Source organism: Corvus cornix, chromosome 2, assembly GCF_000738735.6.
Source record: "Corvus cornix cornix isolate S_Up_H32 chromosome 2, ASM73873v5, whole genome shotgun sequence".
NCBI lineage: Eukaryota > Metazoa > Chordata > Aves > Passeriformes > Corvidae > Corvus > Corvus cornix.
Genome location: NC_046333.1, coordinates 45,700,117 through 45,725,386, shown reverse-complemented (window position 1 = coordinate 45,725,386; position 25,270 = coordinate 45,700,117). Strand labels below are relative to the sequence as shown.

The 25,270-nt window shown below is 48.1% G+C and overlaps 2 protein-coding genes across 4 annotated transcripts in view; both read right to left on the bottom strand.

Moving 5' to 3' along the window:
• Positions 1-25,270, bottom strand: part of HOXA3 (homeobox A3) — a 45,672-nt gene that overhangs the window by 2,655 nt on the left and 17,747 nt on the right. Inside the window, exons 3-5 of one of the 3 annotated variants that reach the window (XM_010399009.3) lie at positions 16,020-16,204; positions 12,100-12,181; positions 342-930 (exon numbers count right to left, since the gene is read on the bottom strand). In XM_010399009.3, coding sequence (XP_010397311.1) covers positions 342-813 — 472 coding nt within the window. In that variant the 5' untranslated portion in view covers positions 814-930; positions 12,100-12,181; positions 16,020-16,204. Of the gene's footprint in view, positions 1-341; positions 931-1,591; positions 1,847-12,099; positions 12,182-16,019; positions 16,205-25,270 lie in introns of those variants that run through there. The other 2 variants (XR_005601543.1, XM_039549867.1) reach the window with 2 other exon arrangements.
• On the bottom strand, positions 17,643-20,067 carry HOXA4 (homeobox A4). The gene is made up of 2 exons (XM_039549870.1): positions 19,422-20,067; positions 17,643-18,878 (listed from the first exon to the last, which is right to left on the bottom strand). Exons 1-2 carry the CDS (start codon positions 20,002-20,004, stop codon positions 18,550-18,552), a joined length of 912 nt encoding a protein of 303 aa, XP_039405804.1. The 5' UTR covers positions 20,005-20,067; the 3' UTR covers positions 17,643-18,549.

The following is a 25,270-nucleotide window of genomic DNA, read 5'->3' as shown; positions in this document are numbered from 1 at the left end:
TGCTCCGCACTGACATGATTTACTGAAGGGGGGATTACCTAGGAAATATGATAGATGCTGGAGGGCACAAGTGGTTCTGCCACTAGGAAGCAAAGTCAATTCAGACCCATTCTGCAAGGCTGGGAAAGTTTTGCATGGGGTGTTTTTTACACTGAGCTCCCCTCAGTGAATAAGCTGAGTGATGGCAAGCCCGTTCCAAAAGTTTCATGGGGTGAACTCAGAGGATAAAAAACCCCCCATCCTCCCCTCCCTAAAGTGAAGGTGGGTACGACAGCCCTCCTCCCCACAGGATGCATAGTCAGCCCAGAAATACCCAGGGAGAGGGGGAACACATTTCATACCTGAACTGGAACTGCTGTTTTTCTGCTTTGTGTTTTGCCGAGACTCTTTCATCCACGGGAATATCTGTTTGGACACGGTGGGTGAGTTAAGAGCTGGGCTCTTGGTGGGGTTGGCCGGGGCAGGGTTGCTGCTGGCATTTTGAGATGGTGAGGTGGAGGACGGAGGTGGAGGTTGTGACTGCTGGGCTGGAGGTGGCTGCGGTGGAGCCTGTGGGTCAGCGAGGCTGGGGGGCTGGAGAGTCTGGCTGGGGAGGGTCCTCATGCAACTCTCACTGATGTCATTGGCCTTGTGATGGGACACAGAGCTGCCGGGGGACTGGAGGGAGCACGCGGGGCGGTGGTACTCAGTTTCCACAAGTGATGAAGATGGAGGATATTGCTGCTGACTCACATTATAAGTGAAACCATTTGCTCCTTGGTAGGGGTAGGCACCATAGATTGCAGAGCTGTCGTAGTAGGTCGCTTTTTGCATTTCGTTGTTTCCCAATATTTATTTCGCAAACTGACAGGGTCTTGACACCCTTGGAGAATAACATTGGCACCCCTCTGTCACGTGGCGCTCTTCCTCCAATGGCCTCTCCGGGCAGACCTGGGGTGTGGGGAGAGCAGAGCAGGGTGAAGAAATGGTACAAATCCATCTTACTTTCAATAGCTAAGTGACATGAAAGCCATAAAAGAAAAAGTGGTCAGCAATATTTAGCAGCATGACTTGGCCTCAGGCGTGGAGCATTTCGATATAAAAGCTGCCTGGACTTACTGGCATCTACAAATATGTGCTTTGCTGCACTGGGATAGGGGCTTTCTAGGTTTGTTTTTTTTTTTATTATTTCTTTCTTCTTAAGGAACAGAGCAAGAGGGTTGATCATTTGTCACCAATAGGCTGTTTTAATACCGGTTTCAGAGATAAGGGTGATCGAGGAATCAGTAATGCGAAGGGGCTGGGCTGTTACTTCAGTCCAACTCTAAGATCAAACCCTCTCCTTTAACCAGCGTTGTTTTATTTTTAGCCTTTCTCTCCTGGTTAAGGCTCTTCATACAACTTCAAAGAAATATATGAGATGGTTCCCGTCTACGTGTGGCAGGGGGCAGGAGCGGGGTAGAAAGGTTTCCTAGGAAGGGATATTTAAACACCCCGAACCCAAGTGATGGATTTTGGCTTGTCTGTGAAACGCTCGATAGGAAAATAAACAAAGCTGGCACCTTCTCCCCTCCGTGCCCGCACACCACCCCGAGCCGCCCAGGTCACGCACCCTGGCAGCAGCGGTTTCTGCCCGGGCGAGCCCCGCCCGCCGCCCGCAGCGGCTACCTCTCGGTCCCGGAACTCGGCTTGGGCCACCCCACGGAGCCCCCGAGCCTGCCTCCCACTCTTGAGTGGGTCTGGAGCCTCAACTGAACCCGGTGCCGCGCAAAGCCCCTTCAGGGACCAGCAGGGGCGGTCGTCGGTTTGGCTTTTTCAGCAGTTGTTTTCAAGACACTAACTTTTCGTGGAATCAGCCAGATCCTACCTGTTAAAACATGATGGATTGGGGGAAAAAAACACACCAGAAACCTGAAAAACCAGCGTTCATCTCCATGACCACGGCTTGAACTTTCCTTCCAACTTAGCGATAATAGGTTCTGTCTTGGAAACTGCTATGTAATTTGATGTATGAGGGTCACTTGGCTGGGGAGAGGGTGGACACAAACTCAGAGAATGCTTCTCCTGCCCGGGCGAATCCCTTCCCCCCCCCCTCCCCTTTTTTTTTTTTTTTTGTCACCCATCCTCCTTTCTTTCTGGGATTCCCACTCACCCATTTAAAGTCTACTTCGTCACCTGCCTGAAAATAGCCAATTAAAGAATTGCCTATATTAATGAGAGAGGAGACCTGTGCGTAACCTCCGATCCAGGAGGTGTTTCCACACGCACTCACATTGTTCTCCGAAATTGAAGTGTGTTACTCACCGTCCCCCTACCCCCTCGCTGGCAAATAACCACGTCTTTTCAGATCAGAAGAGCCTCTTTTCTTTTACCACTTTCCTTGTACTTAAGCAGCTGGATATTTCCCCCCCAAAACATCTAACGAGGACAAATGCTTAGGGGCGAAAAGCCTTACACAACACATGCACCAAACGAGCTCATTCTACGCCTTTCAAGTTATACAAGTTCTTAGAAAACTGTATTCCCTTTGTTAGATCGTAACAAAATGAAGGTAACACACCTACAGCAGGGCGGTTACCCTGTTATTGCACTAATCAAGCTCTTGGGATGCTATTAAGCTAATAAGCCGATGGAGATCTGAGGCGCACAAACAATTTCCAGCTCCTCGCCTCTCCTTCCCTGTGCTATCGAGGCCTGGTGTGATTTTTCTCAATTCCTTTGAAAGAGAGACGATAGACACCACTACCAGAGGAGAAGGAGGAAACAATCAGCCAGGGGTGATTTCACAAAGGCACCCGCCTTTCATGACCGCGACACCAAACATTTCACCTTCCTTCGGCTGCTGCGAAGTTTTGTAGCGCTGGCAGGACGGGCAGCGCGGAGCGAGGATTCGGGGTGGCTGCTCCCGTAGCTGCCGGCCTGCAGACAATAGGCAACTTTACTTGGAAGGCAAAATATTATTGGAGCCTCGGCCGTCTGCCAGCAAGTAAAAAAAAAAAAAATCAGATCCCGAGTTCGGGTTCGCCGAGTTAATCACTTCCTACAAAGTTATAGAGGAGCGAGGGTAACCTGAGGAACGCCCGGTCATTCCAGGAGAAAGTGGGAATAGCGGGATTAAGAGCGATAACGATCACGATAGCGTCCTAACGGGAGAGGGGAGAGGAGGTGGGTTTACCACCCCAGCCGGTGCCTGGGATGGGAAGAGCTCTCCTCTCCCCTTCGAAGACAAAAAGACAGGTCTTACAAACACACATGGGCCCCCAATCTTTCCAATGCCTGTTTTATCGGCTCCATCTCGTTTTGTGCAGTACACAGCTCTGCACTTTACCAACTTCTCTCCCCCCAACCCAGACAGCCCAGAGACAGCAGATGAAAGTTGCTTGGGGAGGCAAGTCCGCTTGGTTTCCCCCACTCACCACTTCAGCTCTCTCCCACCCTCTGCTTCCCTGTGCTTCCCCCCTTCCCAAGCACACCAGGTATTTGTCCTGTAACTCCCAACCGAGCCCCAAACTCTGACTCTAGGACGAAAAACCAGGCAGCCCCCCTGAAAGATTTCCTGAAAGATAAAGACAAAGTTGAGAGAAGGTGGGGGGTGGGGGGAAGAGAGGAGAGAGAGCTGCCTGAACACGAAGTGTAAGGGTATCAGTCACTGCCTGGAAGGAAGCCCCAGCTTGTGAACTCTTCTTGAACCGACATTTAAGTCTACGGTCATAAATCACTGGGACATAAACTCCGCCATTCACGACTGATAGCAGCGTATTTGTGGCCTGCTTACCTTAACTTCTGACGACTGAGGCGGAAGCCAGCATGCTCGCTCTCTCTCTCTCTCTTTTTTTTTTTTTTTTGCAGGCGACACAACCCAGAGAGCAGGGGCTGTCTGCCCCAGCTCGATCCCTGTGGCCGCGGGTGGGCACCGGCTCAGCTCATCCGCACCCGGCACCCCCCGGCCGGGAGGGGCGAGTCCTGCTCCGCACAGGATGGGGTCGGTGGCTCCGGACACCCGCCTACCCCGCTCCCCTGACACTTCAGGCTGCGCACCCTACCCCGAGCCGGTCCCCGGCGTACCGGGCTCCCCCTGTGCGGGGCACGGAGAACGGGGTTGTTTCCCAGGGCTGCTCTGGGAAGGGAAGAAGAGAGAGGAAAGGAGGAGGGGGGGGAGTTGGAGGGGGGAAAAAAGGAAAAAATAAAAAAAAAGGAAGAAAGAAAGGAAGGCGGCCGCCTGGGGAAGCATGGGGCAGGGTGGGGCTGGGGAGGGAGCGCAGGAGCACGGCAGTGAAGGAGTGCGGCCCCCCGCACCCGGGCGTCACCGAAGTCCAGGAAAATTATGCTAATGAAGACAAACGGCGCTCACAAAGGGTCGCTCTCACCAGCCTCCAGGGTGCTGCTGTGGGGGGTTGAGTTTGTCCCTCTTACCGGTGGGCCTGGGGGGCAGCTGCAGAATAGCCCCTCTGCCTCTCCCCACGGCCGGGAGCCCCGCACAGCCCCGGCTGAGTCCCGGGGAGGGGAGCAAAGCCCGGAGAGCCGGGGCTGGGTCCGGAGAGCCAACCGAAGCCCACCAGGATCCCCGCTCTGGGCAATGCTTTCAGAGCCACGCTGGAAATCATTAGAGTTACTAATTATTAACTCATGCATGCGTGAGCGCACACACACACAGATGTACACACAGACACCCCCTGCCCCCCTCAAATATCCCCAGCGCCCGGCACGGGCACAGAGGCGCTCACACACACACATGTGCTGCACAGACGGTCCGGGGTGCCCGCAGCACCCCGTGGGGACGCGTGGGCGGGAGCCCCGCGTGGACGCGGGCCCGGAGCTTCTCAGTTCGCCTTCTCCTTCTTTCCGCGGCACAGCTGGGGAAGGCGCTCGCCTCTTTCCTCAGCGCCACGGGGTTTGGGGGTGGTGGTGTCCCCCCAGTTTCCTGCAACAGAAACACGGCAGCGACCGTGCAAACGAGAACTTAAACAAAGTTGCAGACCCTGACCGTCTGGCAGACGGTAACGGGGCTGTGGGCTCCGTGCATTAAGCAGAGCCTGCGAATAAAATCTAGGTGTAAATTTGACGTTACTTCGTTAATTAAGGCATTATAAATATAACTAGTCCGTTTAAAGCACGAGGGAACCCAGCGTCATCTTTAAATACAAACAAAGCGAGGAGGAAGCGAGAAATAAAAAGCACTATAAGGCTGGGGTGGCCTCTTACGCATACCAATGGTTTTTGTCATTTATGGCTATGCAAGATTTATGACTTCGTGCACCAAAGCTGTAAACAGAGCACTAAAACAGAAAACACTTGCTCCTTATGGCATAAGTGAGAAGGCACCACATGAAAGGGGAAGCGGCCAGCGTAGGAGGAGAGAAGAGGCAAAAATCCTTCGTATGCGTTTTGCTTCAAACAATCCTGTGAATGTTGCTTTGGAAGGAAAAAAAAAAAAAAACCCAACAAAAACTCTTTTTAGTCAATAATCAACCCCACACTTTCTTCTGAAACTGCTGATCTGCCATTCGCCCACTTGCCCGGCCAAATACTGAGAGGCAGCGCTGCGCCCGACGGAGCCCCCCGGACCGGCGAGGAGGATATGGACAGGGAGAGAAAAGATGGGGACTGCCGAAACCTACGAACACCGTGGAGCCTGCCGGGTTTGGGGATCCCCGCCGAAAGCTGGACGAGTTTTTCCTAAGAGGGCGTTTCAACTTGGGAACCATCTCCAGCGGGATATTCTGACTAAATGTCTGTATTTAAGAACGGGGAACGGGAAGCGGGGGGAGGTTTTTTAAAAATGAAAGGATATGTAAGGACTTCAATTGTGAGAACCGAAGTGGTTCATAGGAATATTGAAGTGTTTCTTCCATTCATCTTACTGCCTGCAAAGAGTATTTTGCGAGATTTCTCCAATTAGTTCCATTTCCCCACGCCCCCTCTCTCCCCAAAGAGGTAATTTTAAACATGAGAAGATGATTATTTTTTTTAATGTCTCCTATGATGTCGGGATAAGTGTCCCAACGCACAGATCCCCGCTGCTTTTATCTGTCTTTCCCTCCCAGAGGCCGAATATTTTCTTTCTGCTCCATTCCGCTGAGAGAGATAGGGCTTAGCTCGGGGAGGGACGGGCAGTGTTTGGGGCTGATTTCTGAGTCAGAAATGACTGCCTTTTCTCCCCGAAGAGTCCCACTCTGTGGCACTCCCTCCCTCCCTCCCTCCCCACCTCCCCCGAATTACTATTTTCCGAATAAAATAATGCCTGTAAAGCGCCTTGTCCTTGGATGCCCCGAAATGGAAGCAGGCAGCACCATAATTCAAGGCTGGTTCTGGGGGATCTCTTAGGGATGAAATAGCAAGGCAGGGAGTTGAGGGAGAAGTGGGACAATCCTGGAAGTGGTCCCTGTCCAAGTCGTTAGAGTGTAAGAAGGGGATATCAACTGAATTAGAGAAGGACTGGACAATCGAAGCAAGCCGTGGTCAATCTAAATTTTTGTTGATATTTTCTAACACTAGAGAGGCGATGCACTCTTTGCTATTTGCTCAACAGACTGAAGTTATTTACATAACTCGCCGAAATCCCCCTCTCCTCCAGAACTCTTCTTGCTTCTTTTTACTCTAGAGCAGGACTGTATTATTTATGAGCATTTTAACTGGGTCAATATGCATCCAAACTGGGTCATAAATCAGAGGAAAGGCTGCCAAGTAATTTAGCTGCAATTAAAGCTTGGATTTTATTTTTGAGGCACGTTTTGGCCCATTTCAAAATACGGCAATGCCAGTCTTGCCTTTTAGACATACAGATGGGAGCGAAAGAGCTCTCCTTCCCTTGTTGAAGAGAGAAACACCATGCTTCAGCATGGCGAGAAGGGGAAATAAAATTTATTTGGGTCAGTTCTGCTTTGAGAGCGGCTTTAAAGAGCAGGAAAATGTGAGACCATCCCAAACATAACCCCGAAGGTCTCTGCAGAATGGCCGCGAATATCTCCAAGTGGAAATAACCTTTTTTTTGGTGCTCTCAGCGGAGTTTTTATCATCGGTCACTTTTCTTCTTCTTTCCCTCTCTTTCTGACCCCTTAGAAGACGAGCAATTACAAACAGCGTGTAACTGGACAGAAAATGGTTCAACAGGAATAGGCGAGAGGCATGGAGCGACCTGGAGGAAAGCGAGTCCCTGTGCTCCAACCTTTCCCAATGCCGGGGCACACCAGGGAAATAGGGTTTCATATAGCATTTTGCTCTCTTTGGATAGCAAGGTAATCTTTCATTTTTGTCATTTAAAGTACGTCCTTCATACATATCTATTCATTCATATTGATAAGTATATGCAAATACTTACATATTTATATATATGGATATATATATATATTTATGTAAGCGACGGCATGGATATGGATTTAGGACTAGTATATGCTCTCCTAGAAGATACTTTCCACTCCTCTCCTTTTTATTCTCTCTATCCAGATCCCCATTCAGAGAGACAGAATAAACCCCCACATTTTCAAGACTGATTTATTGTTAGAAGCCGTGGCTGGCTCTTGGTTCAGCTCCTTCTCACCACGGAGAAATAAAAAGGAGCGCCTTGGCTCATTTGGGAAGGGGAAGCTTTGCCATAGAGCCGAGCACTCATGCAGCGCTCCTCGCACAATAAACAAAGTACCACTAAAGCATCATAAATAAAATGGCAGCACGATCGCACAGTCATCGATTTACGGAGCGGCAGCGGCCGAACAAACACCCATGAAACAACAACCATCGCCGCACACTCGAGCACGACCCCGACCGAGGAGCATCACACGCCCCCCACATCGTTTTCTCCGACTTGCTCTAATACATAAATAAATAAACACACAAACACACAGAGAAAACAATAGAATAAAATTAAGGGGGAAAATATTCAAACACGACAATAAGAGAGGCTTCCTATCTCTAGCCGGTCATAAATAATGGTAAGATGGCAATCGAGGGGCTGTAGCAGAGGCAGCTGGCCATCAACAGCAGTGTGGGATCTCTATGGAGAAAAATAAATAAAGAAGCAAACTCTCCCTGCTCAGCTCGCTGCGAGGGTAGAGTTGAATATTTACCACAGCAAATTGAAACAAAGGGGGAAGCAGCCTGGCTCCGGGTGCACACACACCCGCACGCACACACACGCACTCACTCCAGCCTCTGCTACTGACCTTTGCCTCGAACAGCAATAACTCACCACATAAATGAACAATCAACGGAAATACCTTAAAATAAAATCCATCCTTTCTAACGAAGCATTTCGTCCTCTCGACTCGACAATAACCTTTCCATAAGGAACGAAAGCTGTCAGCGAAATAGCCAGCTCTTGTGGGGACGGTGATGGGGGCAGGAGAAAAAAAAAAATAATAGAAAGCAGTGCTTGCTCTGAACAGAAACTGGAAAAGCGTAATCGCAGACAGAGCCAGACCGGGTCTCCACTCCAAATGCCACAATAATGCGCTGTATTATGTGCTCACGTGGTCATACGTCAACTTAAATCCTTTTATTTGAAATAGGGAATCATTGAAGGAACAGGGTTTCTTAGCGCGAGCCTTCGCTTTTTAAAGCCTTAACCCAATATGTTAAAGAAGAGTTTTAAGGGAGGGGAAAAAAAAGTCTAAGAGATGCAGATGACTATGGGGAGAGATTGGTCTGATTCTCTTTCCTCCCACACCAATATTTCTTCACACAAAGCCCATTGGAAGGTAAGAGGAATTCTTATAACGCTGCACTTTGATACTTAGCCTAATTAACCGGCATTTGCTCCCCGGGCCCGCCACTCTGCTCCACGTCGCATGTCCTCTGCAAGCCCCGAAGAAAGCCCAAATCTTAATGCCATTATTTCCAGCCCCCTTCTAAACGGGACGATTATCAGCCTTCCCCCCACCCCCAGCTGCCTCTACTCTGCCATTGTACAGGGCTTGCTCAACTCCCACACGCTACATCAGGGCTCCTGTAGAAACTAAAAAGACCTATAATTACCTGACAAAGGCAAAAAAGAGTCTCTTCTAAGAGGCTAGTTGATTTTTGTCCTCGTAACACACTATGAAGAATACACCTTCCTTCACTGGCGTGCCTCTGAATTTTGCAAAATCTTTTGGGACCTTGCTGTTAAACCTGTGCTTACGCATTTCCTATACAGCTAGTTTGAGTGATGCACAAAATTATAGGTTTCTAACGTTGGAAAAAAAAAAAAAGAATTGGGGAGGGGGAGCTCTTTGCCTAAGGGGAAAAAATTAAGAAAAAAAAGGAAAAAGCAAAGTTGTATGTGGCCCCTGAGCCAGGCAGCTTTGCCTGTGTGTGAACCCATCACATCCTCCCTGTAAGATTGTTTAACTTGTGCTATTGACACAATAAGCTAAACAAACAAAAGAAACCCTTCACTCACACAACTTTTCTGGAAGGAGTCAAAGTAAATCAGATAGTTCACGCTTTTAGCGTGCTCCTGGTTCAGTTCTGCGAGTCCAGCATTGTGCATCATCATCTACACACCCTTGCCTAAATCTTTGCACCATCTCCCATGAGCTCAAAGAAGCTAACTACATATCCTTACTCTTTCACTGTTTCACCTGCACTTCATTGAACAGAATGGAAGGAGTTTTCTTTTTAAAGGTGACTTTTAGTGTTATGGCCAAGTCTTGTTACACTCTCGCCTGGATTGTAGAAGCGGGCCACTGGAATGTAAACCCATTAGTAACAGTGTAGAGTAGTGGCATTGCAGCAAAGTCAGCATGACGTTACAGCAGGAGAAAACTTTGCAATTTTTCATATGGAAGTGACTAAGCTAGGACCAGGGTATACATATATTATCCCTCACTAGGAACTGGAATAAAAACTACAGACTTTTTTAAAAAGAGAGGGCATTAGGCACACTCGGCATGCCCGAATCTATAACTATCAGCATGCTTGGTAACTCCACAGCTCTCATACTTATTGTAAGCCAAGGCTGATACTTGCTTGAGATGGATTCGCAGTTCTTTTAAATTTGGTGTGTTTACATCCCATAGAAGAAACACATAGAGAAGTTCTTCTGCAACAATGAAACTGAAATTAATGGGGAATGGAGCAGATGTTGAAAAAAGCAAAGCAAGTCTTTCTTGGGGCTGTTGTAAAAAGTTATCGACTGCTTTGCGTCAAAAGTAGAAAGATGGCTTTAGAAGTTACAGTCTTGAGCAAATAGAAACTACAAAAGCAATAAATCACAATCATAAGTCATCTGAAATGCCTTAACGCTAGCTGTGGCTATTGGCTTCAAACCCTGTTTCTGTGAACATCTTTATTAGTATTAATGGTCAAGTTAATCCTAAAACTACTGTTTAACAATTAACTTGGTGTTTATAGTGGGGAAACTAATTAATTCTTAAGAAAAGTAACTTCTTGACGTGTGAATACCTTTCACAGAGTGTGCTTTGGGAAGGCAGAAGGGGGAGTCTGCCTAACTTTGTGTTGTCCTGAATTGCAGCTGAAAATTATTCCCTTCCGCCGAATTTGGAGAAAGTTTTCCTTGCTCTAGTAGCGTGATCACGAGTTTTCAGATACAAATTCAAATGATCTTGCGAGTCGCAGGAGCTAAACTTTCCTCACCACCCCATTTATTGCTTTGCTCCTGTTCCTGGACGCTCAACGTTGTGTTTTGGAGACCCGAAAGACTGTTTCTAGTAGAAAAATGTGGAGTTTATCAGTAGGTCTGCTACTGATTTTTCTGTGCTTTATACACATGGCTTCGAGCTGAGTTTAAATTCCAGCCTCAGTAACAACAAACAGATCTGAGTTCATAACGTGCCTTCATTAAGGGAGACCCTTTGTGCCCGTTCTGGTATTAATAGCCACTCTTAGCATTAATGCTATTTAAAGTTATCTCCAGTATAATTAGATTTAGAATTTTTACTGTGCTTCAAGTTTACTTTTATGCCAGTTGGTAAGAGGTGTGCCTATCACTCCCGTGTGGAGATGAAATGGGAATCATCCGTACGATTTAAGTACTTATTTCCTCGCTACCTCGAAAGATTTGCAATCTGCTGGGACGCAGAGCTGTTTACCTACATCCGTGCGTCTGATAAAGTTGGTCTTTGATCATTTCCAAGTAGATAAAAAGAGCAGCGTTATCGACTGTGCCCTTGTGTGAGAAGCTCTGCTCAGAGTCAGCTGAGTCTGCCGGTGTTGGGTCCGTTAAGGAATCCCAAATATCTCTGCCCTCAATGTTGTGGGTACATGCCACCGGAGGAAGGTTCCTTCGCACCGTGTTTTCGCTTTCAATTTCCGAACACAAGCGTGAATAGACATTTGCAGCGCCTTTTTGTAGTTAAGATTTAAGCAGCTCATTAAGCCAACACAAAGAGCCCTTGTAGTCCTGTAATTTATGGCCGCTTTTAAAAGGTAGTAAAATACACTAATTGTACATCAACATCCAAAAAGAAGCAGGTAAATCTAGCAGGAATTTGAGCTAATTCTATGTAATCCTCCCCTCTCGACGGCCGACATAAAAACATTGTCACTATGGAAAGCATTTCTTTTCTCCTGCCAAAGGACCAAGCGCATCAAGGACTTCAGCAACTCCGAACCACCAGACACCGACCTCCACTGAGTGCAAAGCAGGCCAGGACGGACAAATACCCGAAATTTATTCGCGAGCCATTCTGTTGTATGCACGCAGACAAAAATCAGGTTTTCTAACATCCCCACACGCACTTCTCGTTTGCAGGACTGGCTGCGGAACTCCTCGAGGAGGAGGCGAACAGACAAGCCGCGATAAGCAGCCATTCAACACCGAATTGGCTCCAACCCTCTCTCCCTCGCCTGGTGCCTTTGATTCGGAAGGAGCTAAGAACGGACAAAGAAATTTTCTAACTCTTTCGCTCTTCAGATGACTTTGCATCCTTCCTGTCCCCAATGCCTTTATAAGGATGGCGATCACTCAGGTCCCGTACACTTCTTTGTCTGCCCAGACACGCGCATTCACCACCCATGGAAGATGAATAGAGCCAATCCAGAAAAAAAAATTCCAGCTAGGTTAAATATTTATCGCAACAACAACAAAATCTCATTCCAGCAGTCTTGTTCTTCATGCAGGTACCGGGCAAATCGCATTCTTACAGCTGCCACGGGCACAAAAGCAGCGGCCGCTGCTCTTACCTCCTCCAGCTGCGCAGGGTTGGGCTGAGGCGCTCCCAGCTTCTTCCACCGCCCTGGCCGAGCGGCTTCGTTTCGGGGCTCCCTGCAAACAAGCAACAAACAGTGCCTTACCGGGGAGTGCAGGGGGAGGTATTTTGCTCCTTCATTGGCAATACATGGTTTGCCGGGTGCGCTGGGAGAGCCCGGAGAGGGGCGGGAGGGGACCGAGAGGACTCGGGCTCCCGCGAGGAACGTGGATTCCCACCCGGGTGAAGAGCACGGGGAGCTGAGAAATAAAAGCGTGCCGTTGTTTTGGTTGGGGTTTTTTCCTTAATTTTTTTTTCCCCCGTAGACAGCTATGCCTTCTGTCTCCAAGTGTTTGGAAATATTGTCATTCCTAACTCTTGTTACATGAACGTCTGCTTTATTTTCCTCTGGGAAACCTTTGTTTAGGATCATTTAATCAAGAACAGACATTAAACACAAGTCGTGGTGTTCATCTCTGCTGAATTAAACTCGGAAAGGGTTCCAGTTTAAATGCGGGGCGTATTGTGGTTGGGCTTTTATTCAAACGGTTAGCCGGGGCCCAATCCTGCCACCGCAAGCTCAGTAAGAGACTAACAATTGACCTCAGTGAAGCGGGATCGGGCCCAAATGCTTGGGGGGAAAAAAAAAAATCAACGAAAAAAACCAACATCACTGAAAGCCATTGACAGAGGGGAAAAAATCGGGCTGCTTCTTTTCCCCTAAAATAAACACTATTGCACAGTCCAAAAAGACAATAGTCAGATTATTTGCATGCTACTTACTGAATCACTTTTACATATGAATTTGTCACACATAGTAATCTACCCCTGTATTCAGTCTTGCTAATAAAACCCATCTAATGCATCTTACAATCGTCAGTAAATGTAAATGCTAATAATTAAATAACACCGTTCTTGCTGAAGGGTGTTATCTGAGCCCTGGAAATATTAAGTCTGTCTTGGGAGAACTTTTCCAGCAGATACTTTGCTTTGGTAATTTAGTAGTTCCATAATTACACTAATAATTTTAAATTTGGTGTTGAACTCCAGTCCACATAAAATCATGCAATAATAGCCTACTAAACTGTTTATTGCTGTCTCATAAATTTCCGAGTGCTGACTGTTAAAATCTACTGGCAAACACAAAAGAAAATGGAAAGTTCGAACTGCAATCACGGAGCCCGGCGCTGCTTCCTGTAGTTATCCTAAGCTCTACCTTTCCTTCCACTCGGCTTCAGTGCAGGGGGAACCCCCTGGCATTTTAGGCTCAAAGTCATACCTTAGCTGTTTTGATCCGTAATCAATAATCATGTTACAAACAGCAATAATCATCGATCAAGCGTGCCGTGACTGGGTTGTCCCACTCGTGTTAAATATGGAGCGTGTACCTGAAAATGGTGCCAGCGACTTTCTGTTATTTATTTTGGAGCTATTAGGTCACGCTACCATATTTTACACTGCCACGGTCCTTTAAAGTATGCTGTTTCTTGAAAGAGTTGCTAAGTAGCAATAAAGCACTTTACGAAAACTATGACTTTTTAAAAATTTGTTGTTATCCCAAACTCTAATATTCATTGCAGCACTGTAAGTTCGTACATAAATCGTTCAGACTAATGAGTCGTTGAGAAATTCGCCCATGACTTTTCCTTTGCAATGCTCACTGCCTCTCCATTGCTTTTTTGGCCCTGTATTAAGAGACGGTGATTTATTATCGCCAAGAAAATTGAACAAAGCAGGTCCTCCTGCACTGTGGCACCCAGCCTTCCACAGTGTGAATTAGAACATTATCAAGTGTGTTTGCCTCCGTAACACTTAATCACTAAAAGCCGTAATGTGACCACAAGGCAGCTAAAACAAAGATTTAACATTTCTAAATATTAAACTTGTTAAGCAAATGCTCAGCAGACAAAGCAAGCACAAACAATTAAAGTCATCAAGCTAGAAATACACACTACCTACTTACCAACACAGACCCTATTGCTTGCTTAAGAAGTTTAGAATCTTTCAAGATAAATCAGGTGGGGGTTTTTTTAAGAGGGAAAAAAAAAGAAAAAAGAAAGAAAGAGAAAGAGAAAGAAAGAAAGAAGGAAAGAAGGAAGGAAGGAAGGAAGGAAAGAAAGAAAGAAAGAAAGAAAGAAAGAAAGAAAGAAAGAAAGAAAGAAAGAAAGAAAGAAAGAAAGAAAGAAAGAAAGAAAAAGAAAGAAGAAAGAAAGAAAGAAAAAGAAAAGACAAACTCCAGTAATAAGGAGTTGAGTTTCACTTCTGAGAGAATCACTCCTAGTGAGGACTGACGGCCACAAATCCATTCCTGACTATCTGCATTAATTATTTAATGAGTCACGTGACCCTAAAGATTAAAATTTCAATATCTCCCCCAGAACAGACGCAACACCTTTATCTGAGAGGGCAGGGATGCTCGTACTTGGGTCCCCTAATCTCTACTGCCTTTGACAGCTCCTCAGTTTCCAGGGAGAGCTCTGGGGCGTTATTAACAAGGGTTTGTCCCGTTCTGCACAGCGAGCTGGGTCAGATTTACACCCTCCCTCCCCCGCCAGATGAATCAGTAGAACCCAGATCGTCATTGTCTGCAGCGGGGAGGGGGCTCTGTGCTCTGCTGGCAGGGGGACGGGAGAGCATCAGGGCGGCATTCCACGGGCCGTCTTCCTCGGGTGAGTGCTGCCTGTCCGCGGGCCCGGGCGGAGCCAGTAGGGCTGCCCGGGGCCGGAGGGAGGCGGCCGCGGAAGCTTCCCCTGCCCACGCGGGGAGCCCCGACCCCACCGGGACCCCCGTGGGCAGGGCTTGGGCGCCCGCGCAGGGGCCCCGCTGGAGGGGACAGCCCTGGAGCGACACCCCCGGAGTCCCACCCCGCCGCCGGCCCGGCCCAGGCCATGAGGCTGCGGACATGGCAAGAGCCTCCGCCTCCCTCGGGGACGTGACGTGCGGGTCCCGCGGCCGCGCCGCCCGGCCGGCTCGTTGGCGGAGGTGCGGCGAACGGCGGGCGAGCCCCGGGCTGCCCGAATACGGCCCCGACGCGAGACGGGGGGGCCGGGGAGAGCTGGAGTTTCACGGCAAGCCTGTCAGGATCTCCGCCTGTGTGAGGGCTCCCCCCACCCCTTCTCGTTTACAAACACGGGGCAAGAAGACCTGGGACTGCAAGCACCCTGGGGGGGGAAAAAAAAAAAAGAAAGAAAGAAAAAAGAGAAATAATAAAAAAAATTTAAAAAACCAACCAAGCAAGCAAACCAAAAAATCCTAGCATTGCGTAATCCCCCAATGCAGGATGGCCCTGGTTATTAAATACCACAAGGCGCTTGTCACAGTTCAGCTCCTCATGTAATGAAACACCAGGTATAGCAAGAGCTTGCAGGAGAAACGAGGAGGGGGATCTTGGAAGAGGAGCATTCTTCTTGGTGGGTGGAGGGGAGCTGGGTGCCGGGGTTAACCGAGTGGCGTTCCCTGCGGACAGCAAATTGACTCCGAGGTGATTTGCTCTTTCTTTGAAATATTGACACACTTCCACTTCCAGCGTTTTGGGCTGCACTCTCCTTTGTGGCCAGAGCAGATAAATTCGTGTGTGAGAGACACCGGGAGATCGAGAGAGAGGGAGGGGGGAAGAGACATTTAGGTCCAAGTGCCGGATTAAAAAGAATACTGTCTTTAAAGGTCAAGGGTTTGAAGGGTCAGTCTGCTCCTCTAAAAAAAACAATTAATGGGATAGAAAATTTGTCCTCTCGGTGAACTCCTGGTTGCCTTAGCAAAGGGAGCACAATGCGAGAATTTAAACAGGACGATGTAATTTTTGAAGTTATTGTAAAGAGGAGAGGTATGGGATGGGGAGCAGAGGGCTCCCAGCCCGGGAGCAGCATTCTGCTCCCAGCACAGGCAGAGGGGGGAAAAGACGGAAGGAGAATTTACCTTAAACGATGATAATCTGCCATGGGGTATTTTGCAGTCCGCAGTTCAATCTCCAACAAGAGAGTGTACATTTTTTTAGCAGACAGCCAAGATGCTGTGTCTTTACACATGACCACTTTTTTTTTCCCCCAGGAAAATCCTTTGCGTCTTCACAGACTTTTCCAAGAGAATGCCTTTCAGAACCGCTGTTGAATTACAAAGAAGTATTTATTGTAGGAGGTGATTAATGATTCTCGCTAAAATTGCTATTTGCAGCGTGATTTCATTTCTCTTTACAATGGGAGCAAACCAGGTTGATACACATAGGCTGCACGCTAAAGAAATCCTGCACTGCCAGTTAATACATTTCAGCTGGAATTTTGCTCAGTTGTGCTAATTTTGGCTCTAAACATGTTAAGGGATTCTCAACAATAACCCAAATGAAAAGTTACACATTTGTGGATAATAGTTACCTCACATACAGCTATATATTTTTCCATTTATAAGGCGACAACTGGCTACTCGGGATTTAGTAAACAGCAATATGTGAGCAGAAATGTGCTTTTCAGGCCTGCTCTTTGGTCAGGTATGGGGACAGCAGTGTTCGCTGAGGGTATTTACAGCCGCCACCTCCCTGATGCTGAACCTGTTCTGCCAGTGGCACGTTACATTTTTCTCTGGGATGGTCCATATTCCATGGCTAGGCAACGATGCTGGTACCACCTTTGGAGCCTGGTGCTGCCTCAACCAGGGGTGATGATGCCCCTGGTCCGGGTGGCCTCACGTGAGGACAAGCACTGATTCCAAGAATCCATCTTGTATGTATTTGGGTAAGTAAATAAATATTGGCCTTCAGGCCTTCCCTGGAAGATTTACTAGCACTTGAGCTCCTTTCCAAGACTTTTCCTACTCAGCTCAGTGCTATACCGTGTCGTGAAAGCCCCAAGCAGGGCTCTCTGTTAGCAGCCCTGCTTTGCCTGAACTCCTTAGCTGCCTGGAAGCAGCAAGATGCACAGGCTGAGCTGGAACCAGTTGAATCCCATTTTGCCACAGTAGTTGTGACAATCTCGGTCGAATAAGCCTCATGAGTTGTATACAAATTCATGTGTCTACCGAGGCTTTCCGAACACATTTCGAAATAATCTCAAAACAAAGCAAAAGAAACAGAAACAGAAAAGGCAGCTTAAAAAGAAAGTTTAGATTACTGTTCATGTATTCCCCTTAAATAGGGCTAGCCAGCTAAGAAATCATAATCGGGTGAAAATGAACGAATAAATCACGACTGGCTAAAGATTTAAAGTGTTATCACGGCATGGGAGCTTATTGGCTCCCAGAAGATGCACAGTTTCTCTTGTCAGGCAGCTGAAAACAGTTGCACGGCCATCAGTGGTATCAGACTCATTCTAAGTCAGCTAAAGAGAGCACCACTCACCTATACAATGAAGCAAGACCCTTCCTCGTCCTGCGACACAATTTTTCCCAGCCAGGCATGTAGGAGTCAGGACGTTTTTCATCACATTTAAAATAACCATTACCTTATTGACAAGATGAATCCAAGCTAAAACAATGCATTAAACCGTTGTTTTCCATTCCTGATGCCAACACCAGCCAAGCACAAGGTGGATGAAAGAGCACGTAGTGGACTTGTGTTTCAAGCATTTAATTCTTTTGTACAGAATAATCTTTATTACTAGCATTTGGCACTGTTATACATTACACCAAAAATCCACAAATTGTACATGTACCCAAACTATTTAGACGGTGCCAAATATGAAGACAGCAACAGCCTTTATAGCAATATTTCTTTAAATAAATGCAATAGGGAATGTGGAGAAAAACTAATAGATCACAGCTACTGAGGGGGCTACACTTAAAACCAGTTAAGTTACCTTTGATACATAAAACATTTTCCTTTAGACAACGTAAGGGGACTTTTTCATAAGTCTTTAACCTCTTGTGGACGTGTTCGTTCTCTCCCATGTTGGTCTGTGTGTATACGTGCCTGTGCACCATCACACACACAAGCACGCACAGAGGAATCCATGAACACACCACAAAACAGCGCTATTCAAGTCAATGCCTTACACAAGCGTCTCACGAGCTCTTTGCTTTAAATGTTGGGTTTTTTTATTTTTAAAATGTTCCCTAAAACAAAAAAGAAATATAAAAAAAAAAGAAAAAAGAAAAAGAGTCCGTCTTAGGTACAGAGAATTTGTCCATGACAGCATCCAGCCCTCTCTTACACCGAGGGCAAGAGAGCGTTTCCATAAATAGAAAAAAATGATGGGCATGGAACCATTATCTATATACAATGTAGACAATCGTCCGGGTTTTGGTTTAAACATGTGCCCGTTCTTGGACACGTCTCATCTTCCTTTTCTGCTCCTGTTTTGTTTTACACAGTTTGGTCCAAAAGGCCAGCCTCCACCTCGAGGCAGCTTGAAAACCCCAATAGATAGGTAAATATATATATTTAAAAAAAAACCCAAAAAACAAACAAACAAAAAAACCAACCAAAAACCAACAAAAAGACTCAAACCAAAAACCGTATTTATAGCGCGGCTGCGTTGGGTGTAGCCCCATCGAGCGGATGGGGGTGGCCCTGTGTCTGTGCTTTGGACTGCTGGCTCAGTGTGGACTGGTTTGAGGAGCGCATCTTTGTGTTAGGCAGTTTATGGTCTTTCTTCCACTTCATGCGCCTGTTCTGGAACCAGATTTTGACCTGGCGCTCGGAGAGGCAGAGGGTGTGCGCGATCTCGATGCGTCGCCTTCTGGTCAGGTAGCGGTTGAAGTGAAACTCCTTCTCCAGCTCCAGGACCTGCTGTCTGGTGTAGGCAGTGCGAGACCTCTTGGGCTCCCCTCCGTTGTAATTGGGATTGACTGAAACGTGCACACACAGGCACACAGATACACACGCGGATGGGAAAGAAGGAGAGGGGAAGGGATGGAACATAATCATTATATAATAACTTGACACCGGGTTCACATAAGATACATAAACGGCAAGAAAAATTGTTTCACAGCCTATCGACAGTGGGGACAATCGAGGAGCAATAAAAAATGGTGATGGGCATTTGGGTTAGAAGAAAAGCTTCAAAGACACATGGCCCAGAGCCACTGCAGGGCAATTAAATTTATGGGGGCTATAATTACTGCCCTAACAGTTTGGCGTCTCGTAAATCTTTTGATAAAGGACCCCGGATACAAAAGGTTTCTCACTTTTTCTTTTTTTTTTTCTCTTTTTTTTTTCTCTCTCTTTTTTTTTTTTTTTTTTTCTTTCATTTTTCCTATTAGGAAACGCGGAGGGAGAAGGAGGGAAAAAAAAGCCACACACGCAACGACCCATCCCGGCCCCGGGAGCACCCTCCCCCCTTCCCTCCTCTGCAGGCGCATCCCCACCTCCCCCTGGCAAGGGCAACTCACCCGTGCTCACATGGATCTTCTTCATCCAGGGGTAGACCACCGGCTCCTTCCCCTTCAACCCGGGCAGACTCTTGTCGGGCAGCAGAGGACAGGCGGGCCCGGTGCCGGCCCCGGCGGCGGGGGCTGCTTCGCAGCGGCGCTGCAGGGCATGGCCTGGGAGCAGGGGCTGGGGCGGGCCGGGGTGGCCCTTGGCGGGCGGCGGCGGCGAGGCGCCCGGGGGCGGCTGCTCGGGGCCCGGGGCGGCGCTGCCGGCGCTGCTGTAGCTGTAGGGCGCCTGGGGGTAGGAGGGTGCCTGCGCGGGGTAGAGCGCCTCGGGAGGCGGCCCCGGCGGCCCCGGCGGCGCCGCGGGAGCCTGGTAGCCCGGTTCCCGGCGCTGCCGCGGGAAGTACTCGGGCAGCGCCGGGCCCGGGTGCGCGGCGTGCAGGTGCGGCGGCGGCGGCGGCGGCGGACCGTGCGGGTGCGAGTGGTGAGGGTGGTAGCTGGCGGAGCTGCCGGCGCTGCCGCTGTGCTGCGTGTATTCCTCGCAGGGAGGGAATTTGGGCTCGATGTAGTTGGAGTTTATCAAAAACGAACTCATGGTCATTAATTTGTGAAGTGCAAAAATACTAATTTTTCTCGCGTTGTCGTTTTTCTGGGCTCGGCGAGGCCCTCCCCTTCCCCCCCCCTTCCCTCCCTTCCCTCCCTCTCCCCCTCCCGCTGCTGTCAAGTGCTGCCGCTGCCAAAGTTTGGGCCTCCAGCCCTTCCCCCCCTTCCCCGCTGCACTCCCCTCCCTTCCTCTCTTCCCACCCCTGGAGCGCCTACAACACACACAAACACACACCCGCGCACACACACACCCGCACCCCCCACCGCCCCGCCACCACCTGACCGCCAGCGCCAATTACCGCGCGGGGCCGCGGACCCCGGATCAGGAAATGGAAGAGGGACGAGCGGCCGCAGGGCAGCTCCGCGCCCGCGGACCCTCCGCGGGGACCGCGCCTCCCCCACGGGCGGCGGCCGCCTGGCGAGGGAGCGCCCCGCGTCCTCTCCTCACCAGCATCCCCGGCTCCTCCCGCTCGCCGACCCGGGCCGCGTCCAGCAGTCGCGGTGTCAAGCGAGATAAAACTAATCCGGCTTTGACAGTGTCCCACCCACCCCGCCCGCCCCAGCACTTTTTGTGTCTTCGTTCTCCCGTGGGAGAGTGTAGGAAGCGGGGCGAGGAAGCGGAGCGCAGCCCAGCTGCGTGATCCAGAGGGAGGCAGGCATTGCACAAGGCGTTGCACAATCCTTTTAAACAAGCCCATCTCCAAACGCCGGGGCTGCGCGCAGGCAGAGGGCGGCAGCGGCTGTCGGGCACAGGCCACCGGCCGCCCTCCTGGGTCTGTCCCCAGCGCCCCGCCGCTGCGGACCGCGGGCAGCCGCGAGCTCCAGGGACAGCCCTTTGCGCCTTTGAAGCTGTGCTAATTGGAGGAATAGATGCAAAAGTTAGAATGAAGGTCGCGGGGAGGCCGAGGAGAGTCATCGGGGGGCTTGCGGAGTGTGAGGCATAGAGCGAGCCTGAAAATAACGGGGAACAGAGGGGGAAGGGAGAGGGGAAGACGGACACGACGGTATCAAACACTTCCTACCGGCGATTGCAGGGCTCACTGTGAGCATCCCTCCCCGCGGAGGAGAGCTTTCTGAACTACGAATTTAAGTCCGTAGGTTCGGTATGCCTCGTCTTGGGTTTATTTCTTAATTTTCACTTCCATGAGAAAACGCTAGCGCCTTCGCAGAAGTAACTCACAAACCCTGGTGTAGGAGGGCGAGGGCACTCGGGCACTTCTAGGTTGCTAAAACTGAGACTGTTAACGGTATTTGCAGCTCAGGGGGAAACGAGGCAACCGCCCTGACCTTAGGTAATTGAAATTTGATGGTTAAACTAATTACGCTCTTATTCTAAGAGGGAAAAAAATGCTTATTGAACATCAGCTAGTCTGCCACATTTGGAGTAGGCGCGAACTTTTCGGATTATTTTTTTCATCTTTACAGGAAAGCATATAAACACATAGAAATATTTACCGCACCCTTAGAGAATATAATTGCTGAGTGGCTAATCTCATCTGCTGGTATGGGAAAATACTTCTAATATATCAAGCGTAAATATGATACGGTTTAGATCTTACCCTCCTAAAGATATTACATTAACAGTTACCCAGGTTTAAATTCAGATTATTGTCTTTTGCAGTTTTATAGATAATGGATACATGCAATAAAATTCTATTTGAATATATATTCTATCTAACAAGACACACATCGTATCGATTTATATTTTATCCACAGACACACAGCCATGCACATTGCATGCGGCTTGTAATATGTTAGAACATTTCCAGCACTTGGGTATACTGGGATACTTATCTAAACAATCACTCATTTCCTCCTACTATCGAATGTCTAATTTGTAAAGAGAGTTAAAACACATTTACTTACTCATTTCCAACAGCACATCTATGGAACTCTAACTGGTGTATAGATAAGTTTCTCTATTTACTCTGCGTGGAGAGGAAATGCGGTTACACACACGCGGCTACACACAGAGACAGCCGCAACTGTTCAACAGCACACGTTTGACAGAAAAGGGGAGATTGTTTTATTTATATTCAAAACAACAACAAGGAGACAACAGCAACCTATTTCCTAAAAGAAAAAAAGGTCCCATCTATATGACTGTAAAAACCAAAAGATTGCCGAAGCAATCCACCACGATAGCATTTTCCCGGCGTAAAGAGATACATGCACACACAGAGACGCATACATACAAATACCTGCCGGCTAGCACCAGATGAATTACACTGGGGTATCGTAAATATTATCCTCGGCATAAGTCCTGAGGCACTCTGGCCGGAGCACTACAGCGGGCTGCTGTGTTCCCACGCCACAGTAGAACACAACGAAAAGTGTTGTCTCGGTTTGTAAGCTCAGCGTTATATTGGGAGAGTTGACCGGGCTCTGCTTCGTATTATTTACTGTGATTAGATCTCAAAGTTTCACCGTGCCTCTTTCTACGGTGGGGCTCTGGCGCTTGGTTACAGAGAGAAGGACTCAATTTTGTATACGAGTGTAAATCTGCAAGGTGACCTGAGCTACTCAGCTCAAGTCTGGTTTTTTCGTGTGGTTCTATTAGTCTGCGAAGATGTGCTGAGGCAGGACCTCCAAAAGGCCTGTTCCGTGTCTTTGTGGTTTTGTTATCATAAACAAGAACCCAGCCAAGACCACCAAGTGTTATCTTGCACACGGCCATTTCGACATTTTACTGCAAGATTTATGGCTGTAATAAACAATCTCAAACCCCTTTTTTCCCCCAGTACTTCCCTTTAACAAACTTGTACCATCACCCTAAGTTCTCAAAGAAAGAAAAGGACAGGATAAAATAGGCCAGCTCCCTTATTTTACCAGAAGGACTAAAGGCTCGATTTCACTGGAGAAGGAGACTTCAATCAATTAATAAAGAAGCGAGAGTTTCCTGGCCGAGGCTGGCCGAGACCAGGATGGGGACAGCACTGGAATTAAGTTGAGAGGGAGAGAGTAAATGCTCATGCACCAAGAAGAGGCAACTCAATACATACCGAAAGAGGGGGGAAAAGGGGATCCCTCTTTTTCTGGTGAAACAGACAAGCATTCCTGCTACCCTCCACATACGCAGCTAAAACGTAATTACCACGAAAGAGAAAAGAATAATAACAACAGCAATAATAATAGTAATAGTAGTAGTAATAATAATAATAGTAAGTCAAGTCAACCTCTCGCCGTGCCGGGCATCCTCCACCGAGAGCGGTAGGAGGAGGAAGAATCGCACTAGCAGCCTGGCTTGACTTTGATTTGAACCATTTTGAATATATTTAGTCCCAGCTTTCCCCTCTTGAATGCGAGGCTGTCCCAAGTTTCAAAGTGACCGAAAAGTGACACCGTGTGCATTTTGTTTCTTATTAATCTTACACATTGACAGTCTTTGTTAAATAACAAGGCGTGCCCTTCACCAGGCGACATTTTCATATTTGTTAGACGCGGTGACCTGAAGTTCACCTCGGCCTTGGACTTAGTTTTTCTAAAAGGTCTATAACAGTGTCTTTTAGATAGCAGGGTGCTTTGCCCAGGTCACTACTTCTAAGAGAAAAATAAGAAAAAAATCGAGGGAAAATGTAAACGTTATGGAATGTATCGACTGTATTAATTTCTTTGTTCCTGGGAATGATACAACCCCGAAGCTGCTCCTGCCTCCGCGGACGAGAGCGTCCTTCCCGATGGGCGCTGCCAGGGCAATGTTGGCATTTTTGCCCCAAGTTCAGCATTTGGTAAAAGCGGTGGTTTCCCTGGCACTGGGGCTCCTCTTAACAACGGGATAGTTGGCGGGATTTGCTCACTCTGTCCTGGTGCGCTTAAATAAACACACGTAAAATGTGATTTGTGCCCGGATTTTAAATGAATGGGCTTTTGAGCAGACCTTCCACGCCAGAGAGCAGCGTACTGAATGCAGAGAGTGAAAGGACAGAAAGAGTTCGTCTCAAATTATTAACTGTTCTGTTCTAGCCTGTTGCCTTTTTTTTTTCTTTCTTTTTTTTTTCTTTCTTTTTTTTTTTTTTTGGGGGGGGGAACAATTTAAACAATAATTGAAAAGAGTCCATATGTATATAAGTCGCGGCTTCAACTTCTTTGAAATTATTCTCGTTGATATTTTTATTCTAAACCAGATTTAAAATATGGAATCCGGACCACTAATTGTTTTAGTGAGGAAGTAAATGGATTTCTGTCACCTACTCTTGAGTAAGCCGATTATAGTAACAGCTTTCATTCTGGGTATATCAAAGACGCATTGTTATTCTTGGAAACAATCCGCCTGCTATTCTCTAACAAAATAGATATTTGGCTACGGTTTTTAGCTTGTTATCAGGCTTCGCTCTTACACCAAATAAATAGTCTGCATGTGAAAGGTTATATACTATCTCCAGAGCGGGCAGGCTCCCTAACCGTGCAGTACCAGGGCTCGCTACAAGTGAGCAGCAGCAACAACTTGTGAACAGCGTCTACACGCCGAGCAAACACTTGCATTACACACTTCCCAGGCTTCAGCAGGTACTTTAGGCACAATATCCGATAATCACTTTGGCTAATCTGATATCTAAATCTCTCGCGTACTTGTTCCCAAGATACAGCGCTCGCCTGCCACGATCCAGCTGTGTCTCTGGCGAATAATTCACGCGTACCAGTTAAACAGAGGCCGGTTTAGGCTGCTGCCTTGGGAGTGGAAAGGCAGCAATGCGTAGTTGGGGGTGAGGTGCGCTCTTTCCCGGATTTCCTTGTCGCACTGTCCCCTCCTTCACACCTTCCAGGTCTGATTATGGCTATTTGGGAATATCCTTTCCCATTTCCACCGACCCCTGAATCGCGATTATGTCCTCCAGAATGAAGCTGCTGGATCAATATTGGCTAGTTCTCTCTGCAGACACGTCTAACCAAGGAGCTGAAGCTTTCACTCAGAGGCGGCACTGGGAACAAAAAATCCCAGCAATGTGGGAATCTCTCTGCGCTAAGAAATTCCACTAAACTTTTTCTTGGAGGAGTGAAGAGGGGTGGGTGGCGAGAGGAAAAACAACGCGTCCTACTCCCAGTTTCGCTGGGAATTGTCGCCCCGGGTAATTCCAGAAGGCTGTGAGAACCCTCCAAAACACGGAGAGGCGCAGGGCGCCAGCTTCTCTGTAATATTTCCATGGGTATCGCAACACGGCTCCACCGCTCCTCATTTTAAACGAGGTCCTTCGGACCAAACATATAGCCCGTATTATCTCCGGCATGTCCTGTTTAAGCACAGTTTAGCGGTCGCTACAGAATTG